A 24812-nucleotide genomic window follows, 5' to 3' on the forward strand; every position below is an offset into this window, starting at 1 on the left:
GGGGCCCCGTGAGAGATTCTGGTCCCAAGTTTAAAGGCCTGGATGTCAACAGGACCAGAGTCTTACAGTCCCCCCAGGGCAGACAAGAGTCCCAGGAGCCATAGGTCAAGGTTTACCTACCAAGACTTCGCAGTCTTTCACTCTGTCTAGTCCAGTTCAAACCCTGGACACCTTCCTCCACTTCCCCCCTCCTGTGCCTCAGGTACAGGAAGCTGTGGGAGAAAACACAGAATGGCCACCTTGGTCCTTATGATGATCCCTGCCTCAGCCTGGGATTCACAGTCTGGCTTTCTCTCCTGCTCCCCCAACTCCCATGCCTTCGCCTCCCCCTTTCTCAGCAGGTACACTTCAGTATTCTTTCCCAAGGGCCTCAGGCCATCAGATGTGCTTCACTTTCTGGAATTTCCTGCCCACACTGCCCCCCACCCCCACCCCACCCCAGCTCCTTGCCTTGCTGCATTCTCTGGTGCCTCCACCAGGCTCCTCCTCACCCTTCAAATCTGTTCTGTGTTTAAATGAGCACAAACCTGTAGCTTTAAGAAGCAAAACCAAATTTTAAGTATCTTGTTTGACCTTGTTCCTTCCTTTGAGCCACCAAATTCCTCTACCAATTGGACCATAACCACTGTTTTCATCTCTTCCCTGTTGATATCCTCCCTCTTCAAACCTCTGTAACGGCTGTTTTCTTAACCATTTAAATGGTCACCTGTGTTCTTGACAGTATTTTTTCTTCATTCTTCCTTATGAAGTATGGTAGCAACCATACTTAGGTAAAAACTGCTGTTTGAATTTTAACCCTGCTATTCTGGCTTCTGCACTCACTCACTTGCTTAAACAATAGGGTAGTTACCTCAGCTTCCAGATTGAGACCTGGAGGCTAAGGCGGTTTTCCTGTGCCTGTGGACCAGGACCACAGGAGATTGAGACCCACTGACTCAGTAGCTCCAGGAGTAGAAACTGTAGATTTTTAGAGATTACTAACTCTGATTCTGCTGTAAAAATTGCTTTCTCAAGATAGGTCCACATTCCAACGTCCAGCAGGATGTGACTGGGAAAGACCCTGCGGACTGTTCCCAGCCTTTGGAATTAAGAATTTAGAACAAAGGAAAATTTTTGTGGTTTAGACCTTTAAAAGGACTGCCTGCACCTGGGACGGCGCCGTTGTGAGTGTGGACTCCATCTGCGTGTGGGTGCTCTCTCAGCCGTCCTGGCCAGTTCAATAAACCTTTACCTTTTTTTTTTTTTTTTTTTTTTAATCAGTTAGCAGCCTCCAGTGGTCTTATTTTGACTCCAGGGTTCGACCCCATAACACATATTTCTTCCTTATATTTCAAATATTATATTTGACCATTTCTTTGAAACCTTGTCAGTTTGATTTACTCCATCCTTCAACTTCTCTCTTCCTCCACTTCAACTTTGTGAAGATAGTTGCCCCATTTTACAGATGTGGAAACTAAGGACTGGCAGAGCTAGATTTTTAAACCAGATGTGTCTGACTCCAGCAACCCAAGTTCTTTTCACCACTTCCTCGTCACTTGTTCTTTATGAACTCAAGTTATTCTCCCTCCATACATCCATCACCCCTGGCTACACACACAGGCATTAGAGCCAGTTTAGGATCAAATTCTTGACTACTGCCGAAACCGGTTTGGCTCAGTGGTAGAGCATCGGTCTGCAGACTGAAAGGTCCCGGGTTCGATTCCGGTCAGAGGCATGTACCTTGGTTGCGGGCACATCCCCGGTAGGGAGTGTGCAAGAGGCAGCTGGTCGATGTTTCTCTCTCGTTGACGTTTCTAGCTCTCTATCTCTCTCCTTTCCTCTCTGTAAAAAATCAATAAAAATATATTTTTTTAATTATTGACTACTTTCTTGCTGTGTCTTAGTTTTCTCGTCTGCAAAATGGGTATACTGTAGTTATTCTAGGCATTAATGTAAAGCACCTACAACGGTGCCTATCATAAATGTTCCAAAATAGTAGCTATTATTATTTCCCCCATGGGCCTCCACCTCTTCTCTTCCAAGTATTCACTTACCTCCAGATCCCCCACTAAAGTCTCCCTTTTTAAGGTGAAACACACTGGCTCCATCCCATTAGTCCCTAAAACATGTAACCTTGAAATCAGGTTTTGTGAAAATTGAGGACCCAGACCCTGGGCCCATTTTAGTCCCAGATGCTATGGACAGAATTTCACATGGTCTTTGTAATTCTCTCAAATTGCCCCAATCCTTGCTTAATTCTTTCCCCTGCCCCGATCCTTCTTCAGCTGATGCAATTCCTTCCGCAATCCCAAATCCTGTGAGGAATCAAATATGCCCTAGAATGATGACAATTGCTGCACAGGTTTAAGAGGCCTTTCTTGCCCCAAACTACCCATCTCCTTTGCCAGGAGTTACCACCATGCCTTCAAGTCTCAGAAGTCCTCCATTTCAGATTCTTAAACGAAGGAGGTGCTTGGCTGACCCTAAGGTTATATATAACCATGTGCATTTGGTTCTGGATTCCACATTTAGAAAGACAGGCTAACTGCAGGATGATAAAAGCAAAAGCAGCCCCAGCCAGTCTGGCTTAGTGGATAGCATCGGCCCCCAGACTGAAAGGGCCTGGGTTCAGTTCCGCCAAGGGCATGTACCAGCTGCCGGCTTGATACCCCACTGTGGTTGGGCGCACTCGGGAGGCAACCAATTGATGTGTCTCACATCGATGTTTCTATCTCTTCCCCTCCTTCCTGCTCTCTTTAAAAATCAAAAAATACCCTCGAGTGAGGATTAACAACAAAAAAGAAAAAAGAAAAAGAAACCTCGTGTGCAACCAAGGATTTTTCTTGAGGAAAAATCTCACTGGGATCTTGGTTTCTGCCCTCAAAGATGTAAAGTCCTGTCATCTTAGAAGAGGATTCAGTTCATTGTGCTTGACTCCAAGAAACAGAACTAAATCCCTTTCTGCAAACATGATTGCTGGACATACGCTGTGTATTGAGAATAATAAAATGAAGGAGATACAGCAATGAGTAAGGCAGCTTAGTGAAGCCAGCTCTGCCTAGCCATTTCCAGGATTTGGGGCAAATTAGAGAAAGGTACCCCGCCTTTAGGAAATGTGTCTGCCTTCTGCTGGCAAGTTGTGATAACTATATAACTCCCCGATAAGGTGAATGGTGGCTCCTAGGGTTGTGCAGGGCACAAGTTGCACAATCAGGAGTGACCCTAGTGGAAGCCACTGGGAGAAGACCCTTGTTGCAGAGCCAGCCAAGCAGGTGGCTGAATCGGCTTATTCATGTATGGCTGGGGGACACACAGGGTCTGGGCAAGAAGGGATCTTACATGGGGTGGGGGGTGGCGGGGGAGGCCTAGTCCAGGTAGCCTTTGTAATCTCCTTGTATTCTAAGAGAACCCATATTTTTCCTGGTTCTTCCTCCAACTAGAGGGAACACGCCAGTAACGTGTTCTTGTGAAAGTCTTGGCAAGAAACTACCCTCTCTTATTAAGGAGAAGGCAGGTGGCCCATTCCATAGTGGACAGAATAGAAATATGGATCTGTGATAGGAGGAACTACATCTATCTCTTGGGAGGATAACATTAAAACAAAGAGGGGGTCAGAAATAATATTGTAGCCCTAACCAGTTTGGCTCAGTGGATAGAGCATCAGCCTGCGGACTGAAAGGTCCCAGGTTTGATTCCAGTCAAGGGCATGTACCTTGGTTGCGGGCACATCCCAGTAGGAGGTGTGCAGAAGGCAGCTGATTGATGTTTCTCTCTCATCAATGTTTCTAACTCTCTATCTCTCTCTCTTCCTCTCTGTAAAAAATCAATATATATATATATATATATATATATATTTAATTATTTTTTTTTAATGATATCGTAGCCGAAACTGGTTTGGCTCAATGGATAGAGCGTCGGCTTGAGAACTGAAGGGTCCCGGGTTCGATTCCGGTCGAAGGCATGTACCTTGGTTGCGGGCATATCCCCAGTAGGGGGTGTGCAGGAGTCAGCTGGTCGATGGTTCTCTCTCATTGATGTTTCTAACTCTATCTCTCTCCCTTCCTCTCTGTACAAAATCAATAAAATATTTTTTAAATGATATTGTAGCCAACAGTTTTGAAGATTAAAAATCCCTTATTGGTATAGCTAGTTACAAAGCTAGTTCAGTCTCACATGACGCAGCACTTTAAAGTTGTCAGAGAAGCCCACTGGCATTGCTCAGTGGTTGAGTGTAGACCTATGAACCAGGAGGTCACAGTTTGATTCCTGGTCCGATTCCTGGTCAGTTTATATGCTCAGGTTGTGGGCTTGATCCCCACGTAGGGCATGATTCCCTCTCATCATTGATGTTTCTATTTTTCTCTGAAATCATTTAAAAATATTTTTACTAAATTAAATTTAAGTAAAAATTTTATCAGAACAAATATTACCATATCATTTTCAGATAATTAAGTTGCATATCCAAATCTCCCAAGGCTCATTAGAAACAGAGTTTCAGCGCTAAGCCCTGGGATTGTCCACACCACTCCATTTTCTATTCTTTTCCTCTCATTTTCTTTAGAAAATGTGTTTGCAGCTTCCCAACATGCTATATGTGTGGACTCCTTCAAGGAAGACAGGAACATTCTCAGAGCTGTAGTGGACAAGAAGCTTGCCCAGCCTTGTTCTAAGAGAAATCAAGGTTTGATCTCCCTCTACTGGCCAAGGACAGTGATGGCACAAAAATAAGTGATGGCAGAAGTGAGGAAGATCCAGAAAGCAACCATTTTAGAGAGAGCCATGACCATGATCACATCTGAAAGTTGCTTCTGAATCCTTGAATATAAATGTCGGAACCGACTGTGGGCACTGTAAGGGTCCACAATTCCTCATTTAAAAGACCTCCATACTCTCCCTCTTTACTTTCTCTATATACTCAGTTCCCTTTTGTCTTGAAACATTTGAAAACGAAAAAGAAGTCCTATCCCCTTTGTAGCAGGAATCTGGAAGGGGAAAAGCTACCAGTGGTTACTGGAAACCCTGGCTTCCTCCCTCCTTTCCCACGGAGCCATCTTTGGGGCAATCGTGGTAATTTTCTAATATTTTAAAGGGGTAAGAATAACAACTACATGCATTTTGTGAGAGAAAAGAATAGATTAAGACGAAGATCAATGAGTTGAAATTATAGGAATGCAGATTTTTGCTTTAAAGAACATTTCCCAAGTGGAACTCTCCCCAAAAGAGGGAACTGTCCTCTAAAGTAGTAAGCTCCCAGCCACAGAAACGGTTAGAAACAGAATTGTCATAGAAAGACTGTTGGTACATTACAGAAGGCTAGAGTGAGACCCCCAAGATGACACATTCATTCAGTCACCACTTATTGGTCTCATCTCTATCAACATTTTTGTAATTATTTGATTAGATGTCTGCCAAGAACTGGGTGTTTTTTTTAAAATATATCTTTATTTCAGAGAGATAGAAACATCAATGATGAGCATCACTGATTGCTGCCTTCTGCACACCCCCTACCTAGGATCAAGCCCGAAATCCAGGCATGTACCCCTGACCAGAATTGAATCCAGGATCCTTCAGTCCACAGGCTGACACTCTATCCACTGAGTCAAACCAGCTAGGGCTGTGTGTATTTTTCATTTACCCATGTGCCTTAACACAATGTCTGATACATTGTAGGTTCTTGGTGTTTGTTGAATGAATTAATTAGAAGAGTATGAGGTTCCTGGAAATCAAAACCATTCTAAAGAGGAAATGCAGGTGACACGTCACCGTGAGCCACCAGCAATTTGACTAGCTTTTCCTTTGTTCCCTTGTTGTCTTTCTATATGGTCATGGTTATATTAATGGAAGAAAATAATGGACCATTCTAGGTTAACTAGTTTTAATACCATATGATTTGGATGGATGATATCTTTAAAATCTGTGGAGACATAGTAATGACACAACACTGAATTAGAGAATCTGAATTCTACTCTAAGCTTTGCTACTAGTTAGCTAACTAGTGTGCCTTGGACCTGACTTCCCTAAGCATTGGCTTCTTTGTCTACAAGCAAGAGCTTTACCAGATTGTCCTTAAGGTTTCTTTTGGTATGAATATTTTGCAACTCTAAGCCCCTGCATCACAACTCACTGGTTACACATGTAGGCAAAGATCCTTTGACTAAGTGACTGGTCAGAGTGCTACCAAATCATCAACATATGTGCGGCTAATAGAACAGATACAGGCTTCCTGGTTTTCCCCTCAGACTTAGTGATTTTGTCCCTTTTAACCATTTATTCTTTTTCCAGCCAATGTAGAGGAATTATAGAGCTTGAAAACATAGGCTTTGGGCCTTAGCTGGTTTGGCTCAGTGGATAGAGCATTAGACTGAGGACCAAAGGGTCCTGGGTTGGAGCCTGGTCAAGGGAACAGACCTTGGTTGCAGGCTCCTCCCCAGGGCCTGCAGGCTGCTTCTCCACCCAGGCCAGGTCGGGGCTCAACAAATTGATGTGTTTTTCCCACATCGATATTTTTCTATCTTTCCCTCTCTCTTCCACTCTCTAAAAAATTCAATGGAAAAATATTCTCGGGTAAGGATTCAAAAAACACACATAGGCTTTGGAGAAAGAGAGCCACATCTGAATCTTGACTTTCCCACATATTTGTTGTATGACACTGGAAAAGTTACTTACCTTTCTAAGCCCAAGTTTCTTCATCTATAAAGTAGAAATTTTACTATTTTACAGGGATAAGTATTCTCAGGATTATAGTTTTCAAAGATTGATATAATGAAGATAAATGTGTGTAGTAGATTGCTTTTAAAGATAGTCACATTATCTCCCATCCCACATACTCTTGCAGTGTGACCAAGAGATAGAATGTTTTCTTCCACTTGAGTCTGATCCAGTGACCTATTTTAACAACAGAATGTAGTGAAAATGATGCTATTTAACTTCCAAGGCTGGGCCCTCAACATCTACAAGTTCCACCTTGACCTCTTACAAGGTGTACCGATTAATGATGAGGATTTTTTTCAACAGATGGGGTTCCACATATGTTAATATGTATGTGCTTTGATATGTATGCTATTTTGTTGTATTGACAACAAGCTTCAAAATTTCATATGTCAAATTTTCTGAAGGTGTTAACATCATAGATATTTTTATGCTTAAAAATGTTAATGCGGCTTTCCGCCCGACTGTTGCTGCCATCATGGACACGAGTCGCGTGCAGCCCATCAAGCTGGCCAGGGTGACCAAGGTGCTGGGCAGGACCGGCTCCCAGGGACAGTGCACGCAGGTCCACGTGGAGTTCATGGACGACACGAGCCGCTCCATCATCTGCAACGTGAAAGGCCCTGTGCACGAGGGCGACGTGCTCACCCTATTGGAGTCCGAGCGAGAGGCACGGAGGCTGCGCTGAACTTGTGTCTGGGTCCTGGCTGACTGGGTAAACACAGAACCCACGGGGAAGATGCACCACTGTTAATAAAGTGTTTGTATAAAATAAAAAAAAAGTTAATGCGAATTAATCATTGACCAATTAGTGCGGATTTTGTGATAATTTCAAGAGAAACATCAAAAGTGCTTTAGTCAAAGTAATGTCCATCGCTAGCACTTTTCTTCAAAATAATGATTTAAAACTTCCTGCAAATGCTCTTGGCATGAAATTGGACATTTTTAAATATACTAATATCTATGATATTAACACCTTCAGAAAATTTGACACAGAAATTTTGAAGCTTGTCAATACAACAAAATAGCATACATATCAAATCGCATATAAGTATATCAACATATGTGGAACCTCATTTATTGGGGGGGGAAATCCTCATTATTAACCGGTACACCTAGGAAAATGCTCCTCTTGGGGAATCTACTCGTCATGCGGAGAAAGCCCAAGCAGCCATGCCCACAGACAGATTGACATGAAGGAACATGGAGGCCCCAGGCTAGCAACCCAGCTGGGCTTCCAGGCTGTGGACCAGCACCAATTGCCAGCCATCCCAGCCCCTCCGTTGGTACCGCCGGAAGCTGAACAATCCAGCCAATCCACAGATTTGTGAGATCATGTAATAAATGATAAATGCTGTGTTAAGGCACTAAGTTTGGGGGTAGTGTTTTACGCAGCAATAAAAAACTGAAACCAATGCCGAAGCCGGTTTGGCTCATTGGATAGAGTGTCAGCCTGCGGACTGAAAGGTCCCAGGTTCGATTCCGGTCAAGGGCATGTACCTTGGTTGCGGGCACATCCCCAGTAGGGAGTGTGCAAGAGGCAGCTGATCGATGTTTCTAACTCTCTATCCCTCTCCCTTCCTCTCTGTCAAAAATCAATAAAGTATATTTAAAAAAACAAAACAAAACTGAAACCAAGACCTTAACACAGTACCTGGCCCATAGTAAGTACTCAAAGGAGGTGTGTGGAGGGAGTGGTAATGGCGAAGGAGTGTTTTGAAGTTTCCCCGTTTTAAAGGGAAAAACTACTAGAATTCTAAGACAAGCTGTAGGAAGATTCTGCAAACCTCCTGTCCTTCCCATCCCCTGGGCTCTCCTAATTCTTCACAACAGCACAAGGACATACAGGAGGCCACTTTTGTTTGTTAGGGGAACACAGATTTCCATTGGTTGCCTCCCGCATGCACCCTGACTGGGGCCTAGGTATGTGCCCATGACCAGGAATCCAACCCACGACCCTTCAGTGCAGGGGCGGACGCTCTAATCTAGGGGTGTCGAACTCAATCAGAGAAGGGGCCAAAATCTAAAATCCAGCCTAAATCGCGGGCCGAATGGTTTACAGAACAGTCATAAACTGTCATTGTGATGGAAACGCAGCGGAGTGCAGTGATGACAGCGCGGTGCGGGCCACATTGCAAGGCCTGGCGGGACGGATTTGGCCCTCGGGCCTTGTGTTTGACACATGTGCTCTAATCAGAACCCGGAGGAAGAGGCCATTTCTGAGAAACTCTTTCTTAAGAAAGGCCTACCTGATATTGACTTTTCTATCAGTTCCATTCACTGGCCTTCTGCGGTTCCATAATGCAAACTTCTTTTTCAAATGACAACACCTCGCCTATTGGAAAACTAAGACTGCTTTGGCCCTCCTTCTCCCCTTCTTTCTACCAAAGTTAAGAACAGTTTCTCCAGACGCTCTCAGGTCAGACGGCATGGTGTTTGGTGCGCTCCTTTCTGGCCCAAGCCGCCGCCTTTAGGCCGGAACTTTTTTTTTTAGTAAAAAACCAACGGGGCCGAAGCCGGTTTGGCTCAGTGGATAGGGCGTCGGTCTGCGGGCTGAAAGGTCCCAGGTTCGATTCCGGTCAAGGGCATGTACATTGGTTGCGGGCACATCCCCAGTAGAGTAGGGGGTGTGCAAGAGGCAGCTGGTCGATGTTTCTCTCTCATCGACGTTTCTAGCTCTCTATCCCTCGCTCCTCCTCTCTGTAAAAAATCAATAAAATATATATATTTTTTAAACCACCCCGGAGGGGGAGACAAGTTCCCTCCCGGTTACGTTGACGGTGCCTCCTTCCACCGAGCTGCTGAGATTCCCGAGTTCCTAGAGGGGCCCTGCGACCGCGCAAACCCGTCGGCGGACGGGCTATGACGCACTTCCGGCTGCGCCGCGCGGTGCGTCTCGGTGTCCCAGCGCCAGCAGCGCCTCTGACTCACGGTGAGCCGCCAGGTCCCGGGGAGCTCGGCGGCGGGGAGGGAGCCCGGCGGCGGGGAGGGAGCCCGGGCGGGAGGATCCGGAGCGGGAGGGGTGGGCGTGCGGCCCTGGCCCCCGCGGAGGCCCCGGGCGGGTCCGGGAGGGGCTGCGGGGAGGAGCCCTGGCCCCTGCCCGGCCCTGGAGGCGCTGGCTCCCTGGAAAGCCTTTCCTCCCCCCAAGGTCCTAACAAATGAAACTTCGTGTCGCAGTTTCGGGCCGTTTTTGTGCGCTCCTTGAGCAGAGCAGGGGCTACCAATCCCCCACCCCACCCCCCCGGCCCTGGGCTCTCAAAGGGAGGCCCGAGCTCAGGGCTAATTGACGAAACCCGCCCCGGGGGTTGCGGGCCTTCTCGGAGAAACGGAACCTCTTTAGAAGGCCTGATCGCAGGGAGTGAGTAGTCTCGTTGGTCTTTGTTCAGGCTGGAAAGTGTGTAAGGCCCTGGATGGGTAGCTCAGTTGGTTAGAGCGTCCTCCCGGTACGCAAAGGCTTCGGGTTCCATCCAGGGTCAGGGCACACAAGAAGCAACCAACGAGTGCGTGAATAACTACCACAAATCTCTCTCTCCCTCTCCCCTTCTCCCCTTATTTATGCATTTATTGATTGATTCTTATATGTGCCCTAACCAGGGAATCTGCAACCATAGGTTATCAAGACTACATTCTAACCATCTAAGCTACCTGGCCAGGGCATTGATGGATTTAGCTGAAATTCTAGATAGCCTAAAAAAGTAGTTCACTGTGCTTGAAGACAGTGTGAGTTAGTAACAAAGCCTCTGTTTTCTATCCACATGCCTTTTTATTTTATGAGCACTTTACTAAGAAAAATTCAGAAGCCGGGCATCTCTTAACTCAGCATGACCAAATGTGAAATTACTGGCTTTCCTCAAGTGAAAACCAAAACATCAGTGCAGAGCATTATCAGATTTGTTTTTTAATATTTGCCAATCTGAGATGTGGGAGCATATTTTATTATAACTAAGGTTGAGCATCTTTTCATGGATTAGTTACTGAGCTGAGACTTGAAAGATGAATAGAAGCCTGCCATAAGAATTGGGAATTGAGCTCTAACTGGTTTGGCTCAGTGGATAGAGCATTGGCCTGCAGACTGAAGGGTCCCAGGTTCGATTCCGGTCAAGGGCATGTGTCTTGGTTGCAGGCACATCCCCAGTAGAGGGTGTGCAGGAGGCAGCTGATCGATGATTCTCTCTCATCAATGTTTCTAACTCTCTATCCCTCTCCCTTTCTCTCTGTAAAAAATCAATAAAATATTTTTTTAAAAATAATTGGGTATTGAGTGAGCATAGGGGATGAGAAGGGAAGTGATAATGGAAAGGGGGAGACAGAGGCCAGCTTGGCATTGGTTACCATGCAAAAAATTAAGTAATTTTAAATAACTGGGTGATATTAACAGATTTGCATTTTAAACCTCTGCAGATGGCCTTTGAGCCTGTGGGGAGATAGAATTGCCAAACTGGAAAATGGACTGTGATTTCAAGGGACGAATGAGTGTAATGTTGCCAACTATTTCAAAACTAAAAGTATTTGATAACATTTAAAAAAGGCTTCCTGTGAGCCCCTAGCCTGTTTGACTCAACGGATAGAGCGACGGCTTGAGGACTGAAGGGTCCCGGGTTCGGTTCCCGCCAAGGATTGCAGGCTCCATCCCCAGTGTGGGGTATGCAAGAGGCAGCTGATAAACAGCTCTCTCTCATCATAGATGTTTCTCTCTCTCTCCCTCTCCGTTCCTCTCTGAAATAAATAAAAATATATAAAATAAATAAATAAAATTTTTAAAAAATGCTTTGTGTTATGTTTGAGATAGATCTGCGAGAAACTGTTTCATTAGGCCAATATTCTCATAGTTATTGGAAGAGAGTCAGAAATTCTCATAGTTATTGGAAGAGAGTCAGAAATTAACTATTGCTGCTCCTTGAGACAAGGCAGGTGTTTAAAAAAAAATCTGCTCTAGCCTGTTTTACACAGTTGATAGAGCATGGGATTGCTGACCAAAAGGTCCCTAGTAGAGGCAAGTGCAGGAGGCAACCAATCTGTTTCTCTCACATAGATATTTCTGTCTTTCCCTCTCTAAAACTCTGGGAAAATATATTTGGGTGAGGATTAAAAAGAAAAACTCCTAGCCCGGCCAGGAGTGGCTCAGTGGTTGAGCATCCACCCATGAACCCAGAGGTGCTCTGGTGGATTCCTGGTCAGGGCACATGCGCGATTGTGGACTCGATCCCCAGTGGGGAGCGGGCAGGAGGCAGGCAATTGATGTTTCGCATCAATGTTCTCCCTCTCCCTTCCTCTCTCTAAAATCAACAAAAGCATTGTTTTAAAAAATCCTAAAAGGCTTCACAACTTCTTAAATGTTTTATTAACTCTAAGAATGGTCTGCTTCAACATCATAAGTACTGAAGTTAGCCATATTTCTCTTTACCAGTCCGTAATAGAACAGCATTTACTAAAGCTGCTTGTTTGCCCCAACGGCCCATATTTTGTGTTTAAATAATTTTAGAGTAGTTTTAGATTTATAGAAGAGTTCAAAAATAATAGTGAGTCCCCATCTACCTCTCACCAGTTTCCCTTACTTTACTATATACATCTGCCACAACTATAGGAAACAAGATTGGTGCGTTACAATTAACTCAGCTTCACGCTTTGACTTTTACTAGTTTTTCCCTAATGTCCTTTTTCTGTTCCAGGATCCCAACCAGGATACCATATTACATTAGTTGTCATGTCTGCTCAGTCTTTCCTTGTTTTTTATTGACAGTTTTGAAGACTACTAGTCAGTTGTTTTTGTAGACTGTCCCTCAGTTTGGTTTGTCTGATGTATTTCTTATGATTAGGCTGTGGTTATGGGTTTTGAGGAGGAAGACCACAGAAGTGAAGTGCTTTTCTCATATCAAGGCACATGACTTGTCACTGATGATACTAATCTTTTTTTAAAAAAAATGTTTTTACAGCCGAAACTGGTTTGGCTCAGTGGTAGAGCGTTGGTCTGCAGACTGGAAGGTCCCAGATTCGATTCTGGTCAAGAGCATGTACGTTGGTTGTGGGTACATCCCTGGTAGGGGGTGGGCAAGAGGCAGCTGGTCGATGTTTCTCTCTCATCGACTTTTCTAGCTCTCTCTCTCTCTCCCTTTGTCTCTGTAAAAAATCGATAATATATATATATATATATATATATATATATATATATATATATATTTTAAATGTGTTTTTACTGAGGTAGCATTGGTCAATAACATTTAAATTTCAGGTGTGCACATGAGATAGTTCGATATCTATTTCATGCTCCCCACACCAAAACTCTGTTTTCTATTCATTGCCATATATTTTGTCCCCCTTTACCAATTTTGCTCTTCCCCTTCTGGTAACTACCATATGATGTCTTGATCTCTGAGTTTGTGGTTTGTTTTGTTTTGCTTTGTTCATTTGTTACTTTTTTTATTATTATTGATTTTTTACAGAGAGGAAGGGAGAGAGATAGAGCTAGAAACATCGACCAGCTGCCTCCTGCACACCCCCCACTGGGAATGTGCCGGAAACCAAGGTACATGCCTTTGACCGGAATCGAACCTGGGACCCTTCAGTCCGCAAGCCAACGCTCCATCCACTGAGCCAAACCGGCTTCAGCGTTACGTTTTTGTTTTGTTTTGTTTTATTCCACCTGTGAGTGAGGTTTATATAGGTCTTGTCCTTTTCTAGCTGACTTAATTCACTTATAATTTGCTCAAGCAACAGGCATGTTGTCATAGATGGCAGTATTTCATTTTTTATGTCTTGAGTGGTATTCCAGCATGTGTGTTTCTTTACCATAGTTACTTTCCCCCGGCAAGTCAGTAAGTGTAGCCTGTATTCAAGAGGTTGGAGCTCTGCCTTCTTGAGGGTAGTATCTACATAATTTATTTGAAATAATTCTGTATGAGAGATTTGTCTTCTCTATTCATTCAACCTTTTTTACATCAGTACGGGCTTATGGATATTTATATTAAACTTATGGTTATAATCTAGTACTACGCCATTTATTTTGTTGCTCAAATTGTTTCCGTTGTAACTTCTGGGAGCTTTTATATGTTGTCTTCTGTGTTCCTTTAACATGCCTCACTGTGGTTGTTTAATACTTCTTGGCATTACAAGATGGCCCCGGGCTCAGCTTATATATTCCCCAACCTAGAATCAATCATTTCTCCATCTCTAGTTCCTTTTATTGGAGAATGATATTTAGAGACCAAGATTTGGGCACTGGGTATGCTTATTCCTACCATGATGTTATTGCTTCTGGACCTTCACAGCAGACGGAGCTAGAAAATAAATGTCTCCATTGTAACCCATGTACACACATTATCTAATTCTGTATCAACCTCTGTCTATATTACACTAAACACGAATTCTTACTGCCATATTTTTTAAATTTAAATTTGTATTGATATTTTTAAACCCAATTTTATAGTTTTTACTCCTTAAAAATAGACCCAAAGATCCATGTATTGCATTCTTTCCACAGCTGTTTGAGTACCTGCAAAGTACTAGGTATATTTTAGATGTTTGAAATATAGCAGTGAACAAAATAGATGAAGAGTTGATTTTCAAGGATAGAGACAGATAGTCTAGAAATATTAGGTCTAGTAATAATTAATGTCGTTTTCTAATATTTTTAAATCGAATTTATTTAAACAATACAACAAAATTTAATCAACAATATAGTTGCCGTTTTTTTCTACTACTTGTGCCCAACGCTCAGGAAGCATTTTAATTCCTCTGTTGTAAAATTCTTGTGATTTTGATGCAAAAAATTCGGTCAATGCATTTTTGAGGCATTCTTCATTATTAAATTTTTTTCCAAGAAGAAAGTTTTGCAAAGAACGAAACAAATGGTAATCGGAAGGGGCAATATCAGGAGAATATGCAGGTTGAGGGAGAACCTCCCATTCCAACTGGCGCAGTTTTTCAGCAGTGATTCTTGCAGTATGCGGTCGTGCGTTATCGTGGTGAAGAATTACGCCCTTCCGATTAATCAGCACGGGTTCTTTTTCTCTTAAAGCTTGGGCTAACCTTTCCAATTGGGCACTATACACTGCACTTGTAATGGTTTGGTTAGATGGTAAAAGTCCATAATGAAGAATTCCTTTAAAATTCCACCAAACACACAACATCACTTTTTTCTCATGCAAGTCAGGTTTTGGCGTGGGCTGCGGAGCCTCATTTTTGTCCAACCATTGAGGCCGCCTTTTCAAATTAACATACAGCACCCATTGCTCATCTCCGGTAACAATTTGCTCTAAAAACGGCAAACGGTTTTGACGAGAGAGGAGCGAACTGCAAATTGTGACTCTTTGATTACGGTTGTTGTCGGTCAACTCATGAGGAACCCATTTTCCAAACTTTTGGACTTTGCCAAGTGCACGCAATTGATTGGAAATTGTTTTTTGTGAACAATTTAAAGTTGTCGCAAGCTCTTGTTGGGTAATTTGAGGATTTTGCACCAAAAGAGCTTGAAGAGCTTCTTGGTCAAAATTGGACACACGGCCTCGACCACTCTTGTCATCTAATGAAAAATTTCCCTCACGAAATTTCTCAAACCAACGCTGGCATTTTCTGGCGCTAACTGCATCTTGACCAAGAGCACTACGGATGTTTTTTGCAGCCTCACTTGCTTTTCTTCCTAATTGGAACTCGTAAAGCATGCAGTGCCGAATATGCTCTTCATCCGCCATCTTCTTAGCCCTAGTTTTGCAACAAAAACCAAACCAAACACAAACTTTTTCAAGAAAAACTTGTTAATTGCACTTCACACGTTCTGTAGATACCACGTGTTTGAAGGTTATGTCAATACAAGTCAACGCCAAGCAAGATTTTAAACGAATGTTTAAAAACGACATTAATTATTACTAGATAGAAGTAAAATATATAGCATTTGTATAGTGGTGAGTGATATGGAGGGAAAAAATAGGAAGATAAGGGGTGGGGTCCCGGGGAGGGGGGAGAATAGAAAAATAAGGAGTTTTGAGGTGAGGGAGGGTAGTGTGCAGTTTAAAACAGAGTGGTCATGCCAGCTGGTGTGGCTCAGTGGTTGAGCATCGACCTATGAACCAGGAAGTCATGGTTTGATTTCCGGTCAGGGCACATGCCAAGGTTGCGGTTTTGATCCCCAGTGTAGGATGCAGAAGGCAGCCTATCAATTATTCTCATTATTGATGTTTCTACCTCTCCATTCCTTTCTGAAACCAATAAAAAAAATTTTTTTTAAATAAATAAAATAAGGGGTCAAGCATGCATACTCTGGAAGAAGCATGTAATCTGCAGGAAGTGTTAAGGGAGCAGCCTGGACAAAGGCTCTCAGGTGGGAGAGCCGCACAAGTCCAGGGAACCAACTGCCTGGGGTAGAACGAACAGAGAAGTGTTAAGATCAGGTCAGAGACAACAGGGAAGCCTTTTTGGCCAATATAATGCCTTTGGCTTTTTTTTTTTTTTTATGTTTTATTGATTTTTTACAGAGAGGGAGAGGGATAGAGATTTAGAAACATCGACCAGCTGCCTCTTGCACACCCCCTACCGGGGCTGTGCCCGCAGCCAAGGTACATACATGCCCTTGACTGGAATCGATCTGAGACCTTTCAGTCCGCAGGCCGACTCTTTATCCACTGAGCCAAACCGGTTTCGGCTGCCTTTGGCTTTTACTCTGTATGACACAAAGCCTTGAGCGTGTGACCCGAGGAATGGTGTGATCTGACTTAACGGGCGATCTCTGGCTGCTGTGTTGAGAATGGATGAGGGAAGAGTGGAAGCAATTAGGAAGCTGCTGGTGATGGACTGGATGGCAGTGTAGAAGGTTGAACTCTGTCTCTCTGGGATATAGAGCTAACAGGATTTACTTCTGAATTACATGTAGAATGTAAAGAGAGGGATCAGGGATGACCACGTTTTTGGTCCATGAAAACAGCAGTAGAGCTGCAGTTAACCGAGATGAGCAGCTTTGGGGGGAAGATGGGAAGTGCAGTTTGGGGCATGTTAAGTTTGGGATGATGTTGGACAGGCTGGTGGAGTGTCAGGTGGGTAGTTGGTCATATAAGTCTAAACTTCACAAGAGAGGTCCAGGCTGCAGATAAATTAGCAGTTGTAGTTGGATCCAGAAGCTAAGTAGCCCAAACAGGTTCTGATGTCTTTCCTGTTGTTGGACTGCCCTTCTCTGGCTGGAGTGTGAAATTTTGTAACCATTTATGGAGTTATTCCAACACTGAAGTCACTTTTAAGCATACCTAAGAAATGCTCCCAGCACTGCTACATCTGTAGTCTTTGGTGCCAGAGCCTTTATTTTAGGAGACTGATGGCAATGATTCTTCCCTGGCTCAATAATCCTGAACTTGGGAGCTCCAGCAGCGCATTGGGTGTGTAGCAGTGTCAGGGAGTGGACGGTGCTGATTCTGGTTCACCCTGGCAGGACCTGTTGGCATCTCATAGAATGCTTCCGCATGGTACAGTGGAGGGGAGTCCAAGTATTAGCATCCCTAGAATTCTGATAATTATTGAATTTTTCATAAAAGCAAGGTTACATATTGAGGTTCTATTGCCAGAATCCCATTTCACATTTTTTAAAATTTCAAAAATTGATCACAAAAATAAATGAAGGGGAACAGTAATATATAAAATACATGTCTTTAATATGTATTCACTAGATATGTGAATCTAAACAACTAATTTAAAGCTGTAACATAAATGTACATTTGCTGGCCAGCAATAGCCTGTTAAAACCTCAGGAGTTCTAAGGATCTAAAAAGGTTTTCAGAGCATAGTTAATGTAAATTTAATTTTTAAAGTATGCCACGTGGTGGGGGGTTTTTTGTTTTTGTTTTTTTTTTTTTGAGGGGGGTAATCTTCACTTGAAATATTCTTTTTTCTTTTTTTCTTTTTTCTTTTTTTCAAAAGAGAGGGAGGGGGGAGGGAGAGAGACACCAATTGGTTGCCTCCTGCACGCCCCCTACTGTGGATCAAACATATGCCCTGACCGGGAATTGAAGCCTGCACTGAGCCACACCAGCTGGGTCTCAGTGTGCTCTTTTGAAAGTAAAACCAAAGTAAGATATTCTGAACTACCTCCAGAGAGATTTGAACAATAATTTTTACATGGTAGTATTATAGTGGCCATAATTTTTACAGTTTCTTGTGCTAAAAGTGTAACTGTAAGACCAAAACTTAAAAATACTTATTTTGGTAATTTTATGGTAACAATATTTTCTTAGGTTGAGCCTGTAGTCCTGAAGAACCAGAAATCTAAAGGAACTAATACTCCTCTACAAAGAGCCCATCTTTAGTGCGGCTGTTTCTGGAGTCCGTATGATGACCAAGGTACTGGGCGTAGCCGCAGGTGTGGGCCCTCGGCCCCTCCAGGAGCAGGTGGGGCCTGTGATTGTGAAAGTTGAGGAGGAGAAAGAAAAATGCTTTCCAAGCCTGGAGATGTTCCGCCAGCGCTTCAGGCAGTTTGGATACCATGACACACCTGGACCGCGGGAGGCCCTCAGCCAGCTCCGGGTGCTCTGCTGTGAGTGGCTGAGGCCCGAGATCCACACCAAGGAGCAGATCCTGGAGCTGCTGGTGCTGGAGCAGTTCCTGACCATCCTGCCCCGGGAGCTACAGGCCTGGGTGCAGGAGCACTGTCCAGAGAGTGCCGAAGAGGCCGTCACTCTCCTGGAAGACCTGGAGCAAGAACTAGATGAACCAGGACAGCAGGTAGGAGGGAATGAGATTGGGAGCATGCCATTCCACGCAGGTATGATTTGTCCATACAATACGAACAGGTAAATGGACGTTTCTACTGATTGAGACCATGTTTCCTCCTCTTTTTCCTACTATCCTACACTAGCGTTAGTCTTGAGAATTGAATGGGGGGTGTTTCTCTTTTCTCTTTCCTAGAGATTTTACATAGCTCTCCTGAGATTTTCCTTCATGTTAGTTCTAAAGTGGGCTGTGGACAAACCCAGCCATTCCTAATTGCCTAGGTTTCACCTCCTCCGAATGAACAGAAGCAGGCCTGGGAGAAGATGTCCTCTTCGGGAACAGCAAAGAAGTCCCTGAGCAGCACCCAGCCACAGTCGGTGGAGAATAGTCCCAACTATGAGTCTTGGGGACCCCTGTACATCCAAGAGTCTGGTGAAGAGCAGGATTTCACTCCAGAGCTAAGACAGAAGCAAGGTAGGAACAATTCATCTGTTAATGATATAGTGAGCCTGTAATAATCAGCTTTGGATTATGTAGAAATGGTCCCTGAAAAATTTATTCAACTTCTGCCTTGGGCTGTTTAAAATTTTACACTTTTAAGTTACTTATTTCCTACACATAGTTCATGGCAACTTGAAGGATAACCTGTATGATTAGCCGCATGACCGCTCCTCATGGAGCGAGAGAGATTTTAGCTCCCACTGCGCAGTCAGTGCGTAGGGGGCGAGCCTGGAAGCAGCAGAGTGGTCACTGCTGACAGAGGAAGGAAATAGATGGCCAGGAGACTGAGGCAGAGGCATAAGGAAAAAGGGGCTAGATTGAAGGAGGGACCTTTGCCAGTTGGGGCTTCTGCTTAAGAGGAGCCCATTTTGCCCTAGCCAGTTTGGCTCAGTGGATAGAGCGTCAGCCTGCAGACTGAAGGATCCTAGGTAAAGGGAGTCCATTTTTCAGAGGAAACTTCTATGTATGTGGATGGTTAGATTGACTTTTAGCAGCAGTGTGATTGTCTAGTGAAATGCTCTTAAAAGATGTATTGCTTTAATTTGATTTCCACAATGATACTTTATAATTAAAGTATCCTAGCTGATATAGATTAAATGATAAGAGTTGAATTCTGGTGGGAGTTAAGTACTTTCACTTAAATTAAGAAGGATCTGGCCAAAGCCAGTTTGGTTCAGTGAATGGAGCATCAGCCTGCGATCTGAAGGGTCCCAGGTTTGGTTCCAATCGGGCATGTACCTTGGTTGCAGGCACGTCCCAATGGGAGGTGTGCAGGAGGCAGCTGATTGATATTTCTAACTCTCTATCCTTCTCCCTTCCTCTCCGTAAAAAATTAATAAAATATATATTTAAAAAAAGGATCTGGGCCTAGCTAGTGTGGTTCAGTTGGTTAAGCTTCATCCCATACACCAAGAGTTCACTGGTTTGATTCCCAGTCAGGGCATCTGCCCAGGTTGTGGGATCAATCCCCAGTAGGGGGTGTGCAGGAGGCAACCAATCAATGTTTCGCTCTCCCTCTCCCTTCCTTTTACTCTAAAAAAATCAATAAAAACATATTAAGGAGGAGAATCTGGGACTAGAATGATTATAAATGGACTGAATGTTCTCTTTTATTGCTTTTACTAGTGGCCCTGTGCACGAATTTGTGCACATTGAAAGGAAATTAATTAGAAGAAATATTTTAATATCGTTACTCACCCTTTCTCTATAATAGAAGTGTCAACCAAATTCAGGATCAACAATGACAGATGGAAACATGTGCATGTGATTGGCACCAGCAAAAGCTTTTTATGTATGGCGCATGCACAAGTCAACTTAACCATATGTGTGTGTGTGTGTGTGTGTATAAAGAGAGAGAGAGAGAGTATAGTAGCCCTGCGCATGAATCCATGCACAGTAGCTCACCAGTAGCTCGCTGCTGCCCTCCAGTAGCTCTCCTCCTGTCCCCCTCCAATAGCTTGCTGCCCTGCCCCCTCCTGTAGCTCCCCACCACACCCTCCTGCTGATCCATGATCTGGTTGTTACACTTCACGGCGTAAGAATCATTTGCATATTACATCTTTATTATATAGGATATTCAGCTTCTATGAGCACATGGATTTTTTGTTTACCACTAGCCTCTTCTCCCTTAATTATTCTTTATTTTCCTTAATCAGATTGACCCTTCAGCAATCTAACTTGTTTCATTCTGCCCAAGCATCTCCCATCTCCCTTTGCTGCAATATGCTTGACTTTGCCTTATTGCCTTCTATATATGAAGTTCTCCTCCTAGCAGAAAAAGCCATGTACTCTTTCATACCATCATAGCTTCGGGTAGGGTAGTGGGCTGTGTGAAAGTCTGGTATTGTAAACTAGATTTGATGATGACTTTTTTGTATAATTGTGATATTGTGACCTCTCAGAACAATATTTGGTCACCCTTAAAAATCCATCAATGTCATCTGATGATTCTCTTTGTCCTTTAACAGTTTCTTCTCAGAACAGGAAATAACTCACATGCCCTTATTCTACTTATTGTTTCAGATTGTAAATCGAACACCCAGAATGAGGAATCAACAGATATGCAGAAAAGTTCTGAAGAGTCTTACGCAGACGAATTCAAAAAGGATATTACTCCCATGGTTATTGCCAATAAATTTGAGGCCAGGTTAGAAAGGCAGTGGGTAAACCTTGAAAAAGAAAGAGGAACAAAAACCTCTCTCCTAGACAAAGGTTCCAAGAAAGGTAGAGAATTAATGTCCACCAAACCTGCCCCAGGAGAGAGACGTTACATATGTGCTGAGTGTGGAAAAGCCTTTAGCAATAGCTCAAATCTTACTAAACACCGGAGAACACACACTGGGGAGAAACCCTATGTATGCACCAAATGTGGGAAAGCCTTCAGCCACAGCTCAAACCTTACCCTTCATTACAGAACCCACTTGGTAGACCGGCCCTATGACTGTAAGTGTGGAAAAGCCTTTGGTCAGAGCTCAGATCTCCTTAAACATCAGCGCATGCACACTGAAGAGGCACCATATCAGTGTAAAGATTGTGGGAAAGCTTTTAGTGGTAAAGGCAGCCTCATTCGACACTATCGAATACACACTGGAGAGAAACCTTATCAGTGTAATGAATGTGGAAAGAGCTTTAGTCAGCACGCAGGTCTTAGTTCTCATCAGAGACTCCACACTGGAGAAAAGCCGTATAAATGTAAGGAGTGTGGAAAAGCCTTCAACCACAGCTCCAATTTTAATAAACATCATAGAATCCATACTGGAGAAAAGCCCTATTGGTGTAATAATTGTGGGAAAACTTTCTGTAGTAAGTCAAATCTTTCCAAACATCAGAGAGTCCACACTGGAGAGGGAGGAGTGCTTTAACTGTCAAGTAGGCTCTCAGTGCTTGTGTATGTGTGTTTTTGTAACTCTAGAACATGAGTGCTATGGAGAAGTCAGATAATTGTAATGTAAACTTAAGTGCTAGCTTTTTTTTCACTCAACATCAAGACACCCTGGAGGAGTGAGAGCAGTGGCACAGTAGAAGGAAGGTCCTAGAGGGTGTGGTGGATTCCTCACTCGTTAGCTTAACTGGGGCCGAGCCCCTCACCACACTTCAGGTCCCAGTAACCATGCCGGCATTGCCTTTTGTATAGTTAAAGTGATGTGTATCAAGTGTAATTATGACTTTAACTTTTAACATACCTTAAAGAATTATGATTTGCAAAGAATTGAGCCATTTGAACACAATATAATCTGATTCCGAATTTATAACATCTTGTAATACTTCAGGACTGTTATAATAAATGGTATGTTGTTTATTGAACACTATTCTAGAGAGAAAAACTATTCCTACTGGTTTATCTTTTTGGAAATTTGGATTTGGGATAAATAGAATATGTAGTACTTGTGAATGAATGTGTATATTAGGAAATTGCACTAGTGTGTAGAATAGTTGTATTTTGGTCTATGCTCTTTTTTCCTATGTGCTAATACATTTTTTCATCACTGGGAACATTTGTCAGCCTCATGTGCATTTTGGTTGTATATACTGTCTCTGCCAAAGTCTTTGAAAAACTGATTCTCCCTCAGAAGCATCATTCTTTAAACTCCAGAAGTCAATAATACCCAATTTGATTAACTTAAACCCATACCATTTTTTCCTTCTGACTACAATCTCTTTGATTTCTTAAGATACTTCTCTACCTTATAAAAAGTCTTTTGGCCAATAGGTAAGTCTTCCTGTTACCTAGAAACCAACTACTTCATGCCTTCCTCCTATCTTTTGCTTATTTTGTTGTTCTGAGTTTTTTTCACCTTTTACTATTAGTCATTAAAATACCTTTTTTGTCTACTGCTGCAACCATAGTGTTCAGCAAACCTGATATACCAGGATTGGGGACAACAAGAAAAGTGTCATGTCTAGGACCAGTTCTGATCTCCGGAAATTGCCGGTATGCCACCCTGGGATCAGATTAAACTACAGGCACCAAGTCTTTATGCACCAGCCAAATGTATTAGAGTCATTACTTTAAAAAAAAAAAAAATTGTGCTTGAAATCTGAAATGTTTTTACTGTTCCAGTAGCTTACTGATACCTGGATGCCCTGCCAGCACCCTAACTCAGTACCTTTAATGGGAGCACTCCTATTTATATATTAACCATGATGAAGGCCCACAGAGAATTTAGTGATTACAAGCAGCTGATCACCTGTAGGCTCCTGGCATTGCTCCACGTAAAGGAAATGAAGGTAGAGCTGCTAAGCCTCAAGACCTGCCTCACACTCCTTTGGTGAGAGGTGAATGAGTCCCCTATCTGTACTGCCCCTATTTTCCTTATACCTCCTGTGCAGTGGTTTTTTTCTAAAGGGCACTGATATATAACACAAAGATCTACATTGTTTCAGCCCCCTTCGGCCCATCTGTCCTTAAGCTTAAATCTTCCTCATGTCTTCTCCCCAGACTTTGAACCTTCTTCTTTGCAGGCCCCTTGTCTAGACAAGGTGCTTGCCACAGCCCAAGAGGCCATGGAATCTTTACCTCAGGCTACTTCTTCCTCCAGACAAAGTTGGTTCCAGAGAGCCTGCCTGCAGCTCTGTCCACCAGATTTCACTCCTGAGGAAGCACACAGGGAATCAACAATGCCTTCTTGATTCATGTTAACATTGAGCTGACTCTGTGAAACAGACCGCAGGTTTATTCCACCAACAAGTCTAAGGGAGCCTTCCAGGAGTCCAAAGGTATGAGCAGAGGGAGGTATCGGTTCAGCAAAGGCAGGTGACACAGGTGAGAGCTTCCTGCTTACATAACCTGTGACTGGACCTGCTCGTGCCTGATGCACAAATGTGACATTTCTTCCATATGATGGATTGTTGCTATGTCCACCTGATTTAATGAACCTGAGCATACTGAGCTGTGATCAATAGCTCCAGCTACATGATCACCAGACGTCTCATGGGTAGTAGTATCCGGGAGCTGTTCTTCAAACGGAATAGTTCTTTGCTGTAGAAGGCATGGCCTTGCTCTAGAATTCTATTGGCAAGCTCCTACTGGGGCTTACAAGACCTTTACACATTTTTCACCTACCACAGATACCTCTAACTCCGTCTGAATCTGCTGGTCATATGGCAGTTGGGCTCTGTGACTTTGGGCCACACTTGAAAGTGTTTGTTACTTCCAAAATCCAAGGAGGTTCTTCAAACACTTTTTCTTAGTAATAAGGGCAAGATGCAATAATTTGTTCCCTAGAATTTCCCAGCATGCCTCAGATATTTGGACCCTTAAAAACTTCACTAAGCCCAACCAGCGTGGCTCAGTGGTTGAACATCAACCCATGAACCAGGAGGTCAGCAGTTTGATTCCCAATTAGGGCACATGCCCAATTGTGGGCTGGATCCCCAATGGAGGTGTGCAGGAGGCAGCCAATCGATGTTTTTCTATCTCTCGATCCCTCTCTTTAAAATCAATAAAAACATTAAGAAAAAAAATAAATAAAATTTAAAAACTGGTATAAAAGACACTTGAATTTTTGTAAATTTTATCTCCCATGCTCTGGTTCATGTGTTTTACTGAAGGACCCTGTACACTTGCTACTTCCTTTTCACCAAATCTAATTATTATGTCATCATTAGAATAATGTTCCACAGAATGTCCAGAAAATCAAGGTCTCTTTGTGAAATAGCAGGAGGGTTGATCAGGCCCTGGAGTCAAGATATTGAACGTACTCTATTCTCCTTCCCTCTTGTGAACTGCCTTTGATCCTCTTTATTGATGAGGATGAGATCACTAGGAGCATGCAAAGAGCCACATATCATGTTGATCTGTTCTAGTAAAAATACTACAGCCCTAGCCGAAACTAGTATGGCTCAGTGGATAGAGCGTCGGCCTGCAGACTGAAGGGTCCCGGGTTTGATTCCGGTCAAGGGCATGTACCTTGGTTGCAGGCATATCCCCAGTGGGGGGT

At 43.3% G+C, this 24812-nt stretch overlaps 2 protein-coding genes across 5 annotated transcripts in view; both read left to right on the forward strand.

Annotated features, from left to right (window-relative positions):
• Window positions 1-22881, forward strand: part of ZKSCAN1 (zinc finger with KRAB and SCAN domains 1) — a 46723-nt gene extending 23842 nt beyond the window's left edge. The window contains exons 1-4 of one of the 4 annotated variants that reach the window (XM_036409996.1): window positions 9481-9619; window positions 17898-18384; window positions 18654-18846; window positions 20896-22881. In XM_036409996.1, coding sequence (XP_036265889.1) covers window positions 17992-18384; window positions 18654-18846; window positions 20896-21734 — 1425 coding nt within the window. In that variant the 5' untranslated portion in view covers window positions 9481-9619; window positions 17898-17991 and the 3' untranslated portion in view covers window positions 21735-22881. Of the gene's footprint in view, window positions 9638-10283; window positions 10408-17897; window positions 18385-18653; window positions 18847-20895 lie in introns of those variants that run through there. The other 3 variants (XM_036409998.1, XM_036409997.2, XM_045571636.1) reach the window with 3 other exon arrangements.
• LOC118703249 (40S ribosomal protein S28-like) lies at window positions 7118-7451 on the forward strand. Its single transcript, XM_036410062.2, has one exon. The coding sequence runs from the start codon at window positions 7118-7120 to the stop codon at window positions 7373-7375; it is 258 nt and encodes an 85-aa protein (XP_036265955.2). The 3' UTR covers window positions 7376-7451.
• Window positions 22882-24812: the final 1931 nt, after the last annotated feature.

Source organism: Pipistrellus kuhlii, unplaced genomic scaffold (assembly GCF_014108245.1).
Source record: "Pipistrellus kuhlii isolate mPipKuh1 unplaced genomic scaffold, mPipKuh1.p scaffold_m20_p_4, whole genome shotgun sequence".
NCBI classification, from domain to species: domain Eukaryota; kingdom Metazoa; phylum Chordata; class Mammalia; order Chiroptera; family Vespertilionidae; genus Pipistrellus; species Pipistrellus kuhlii.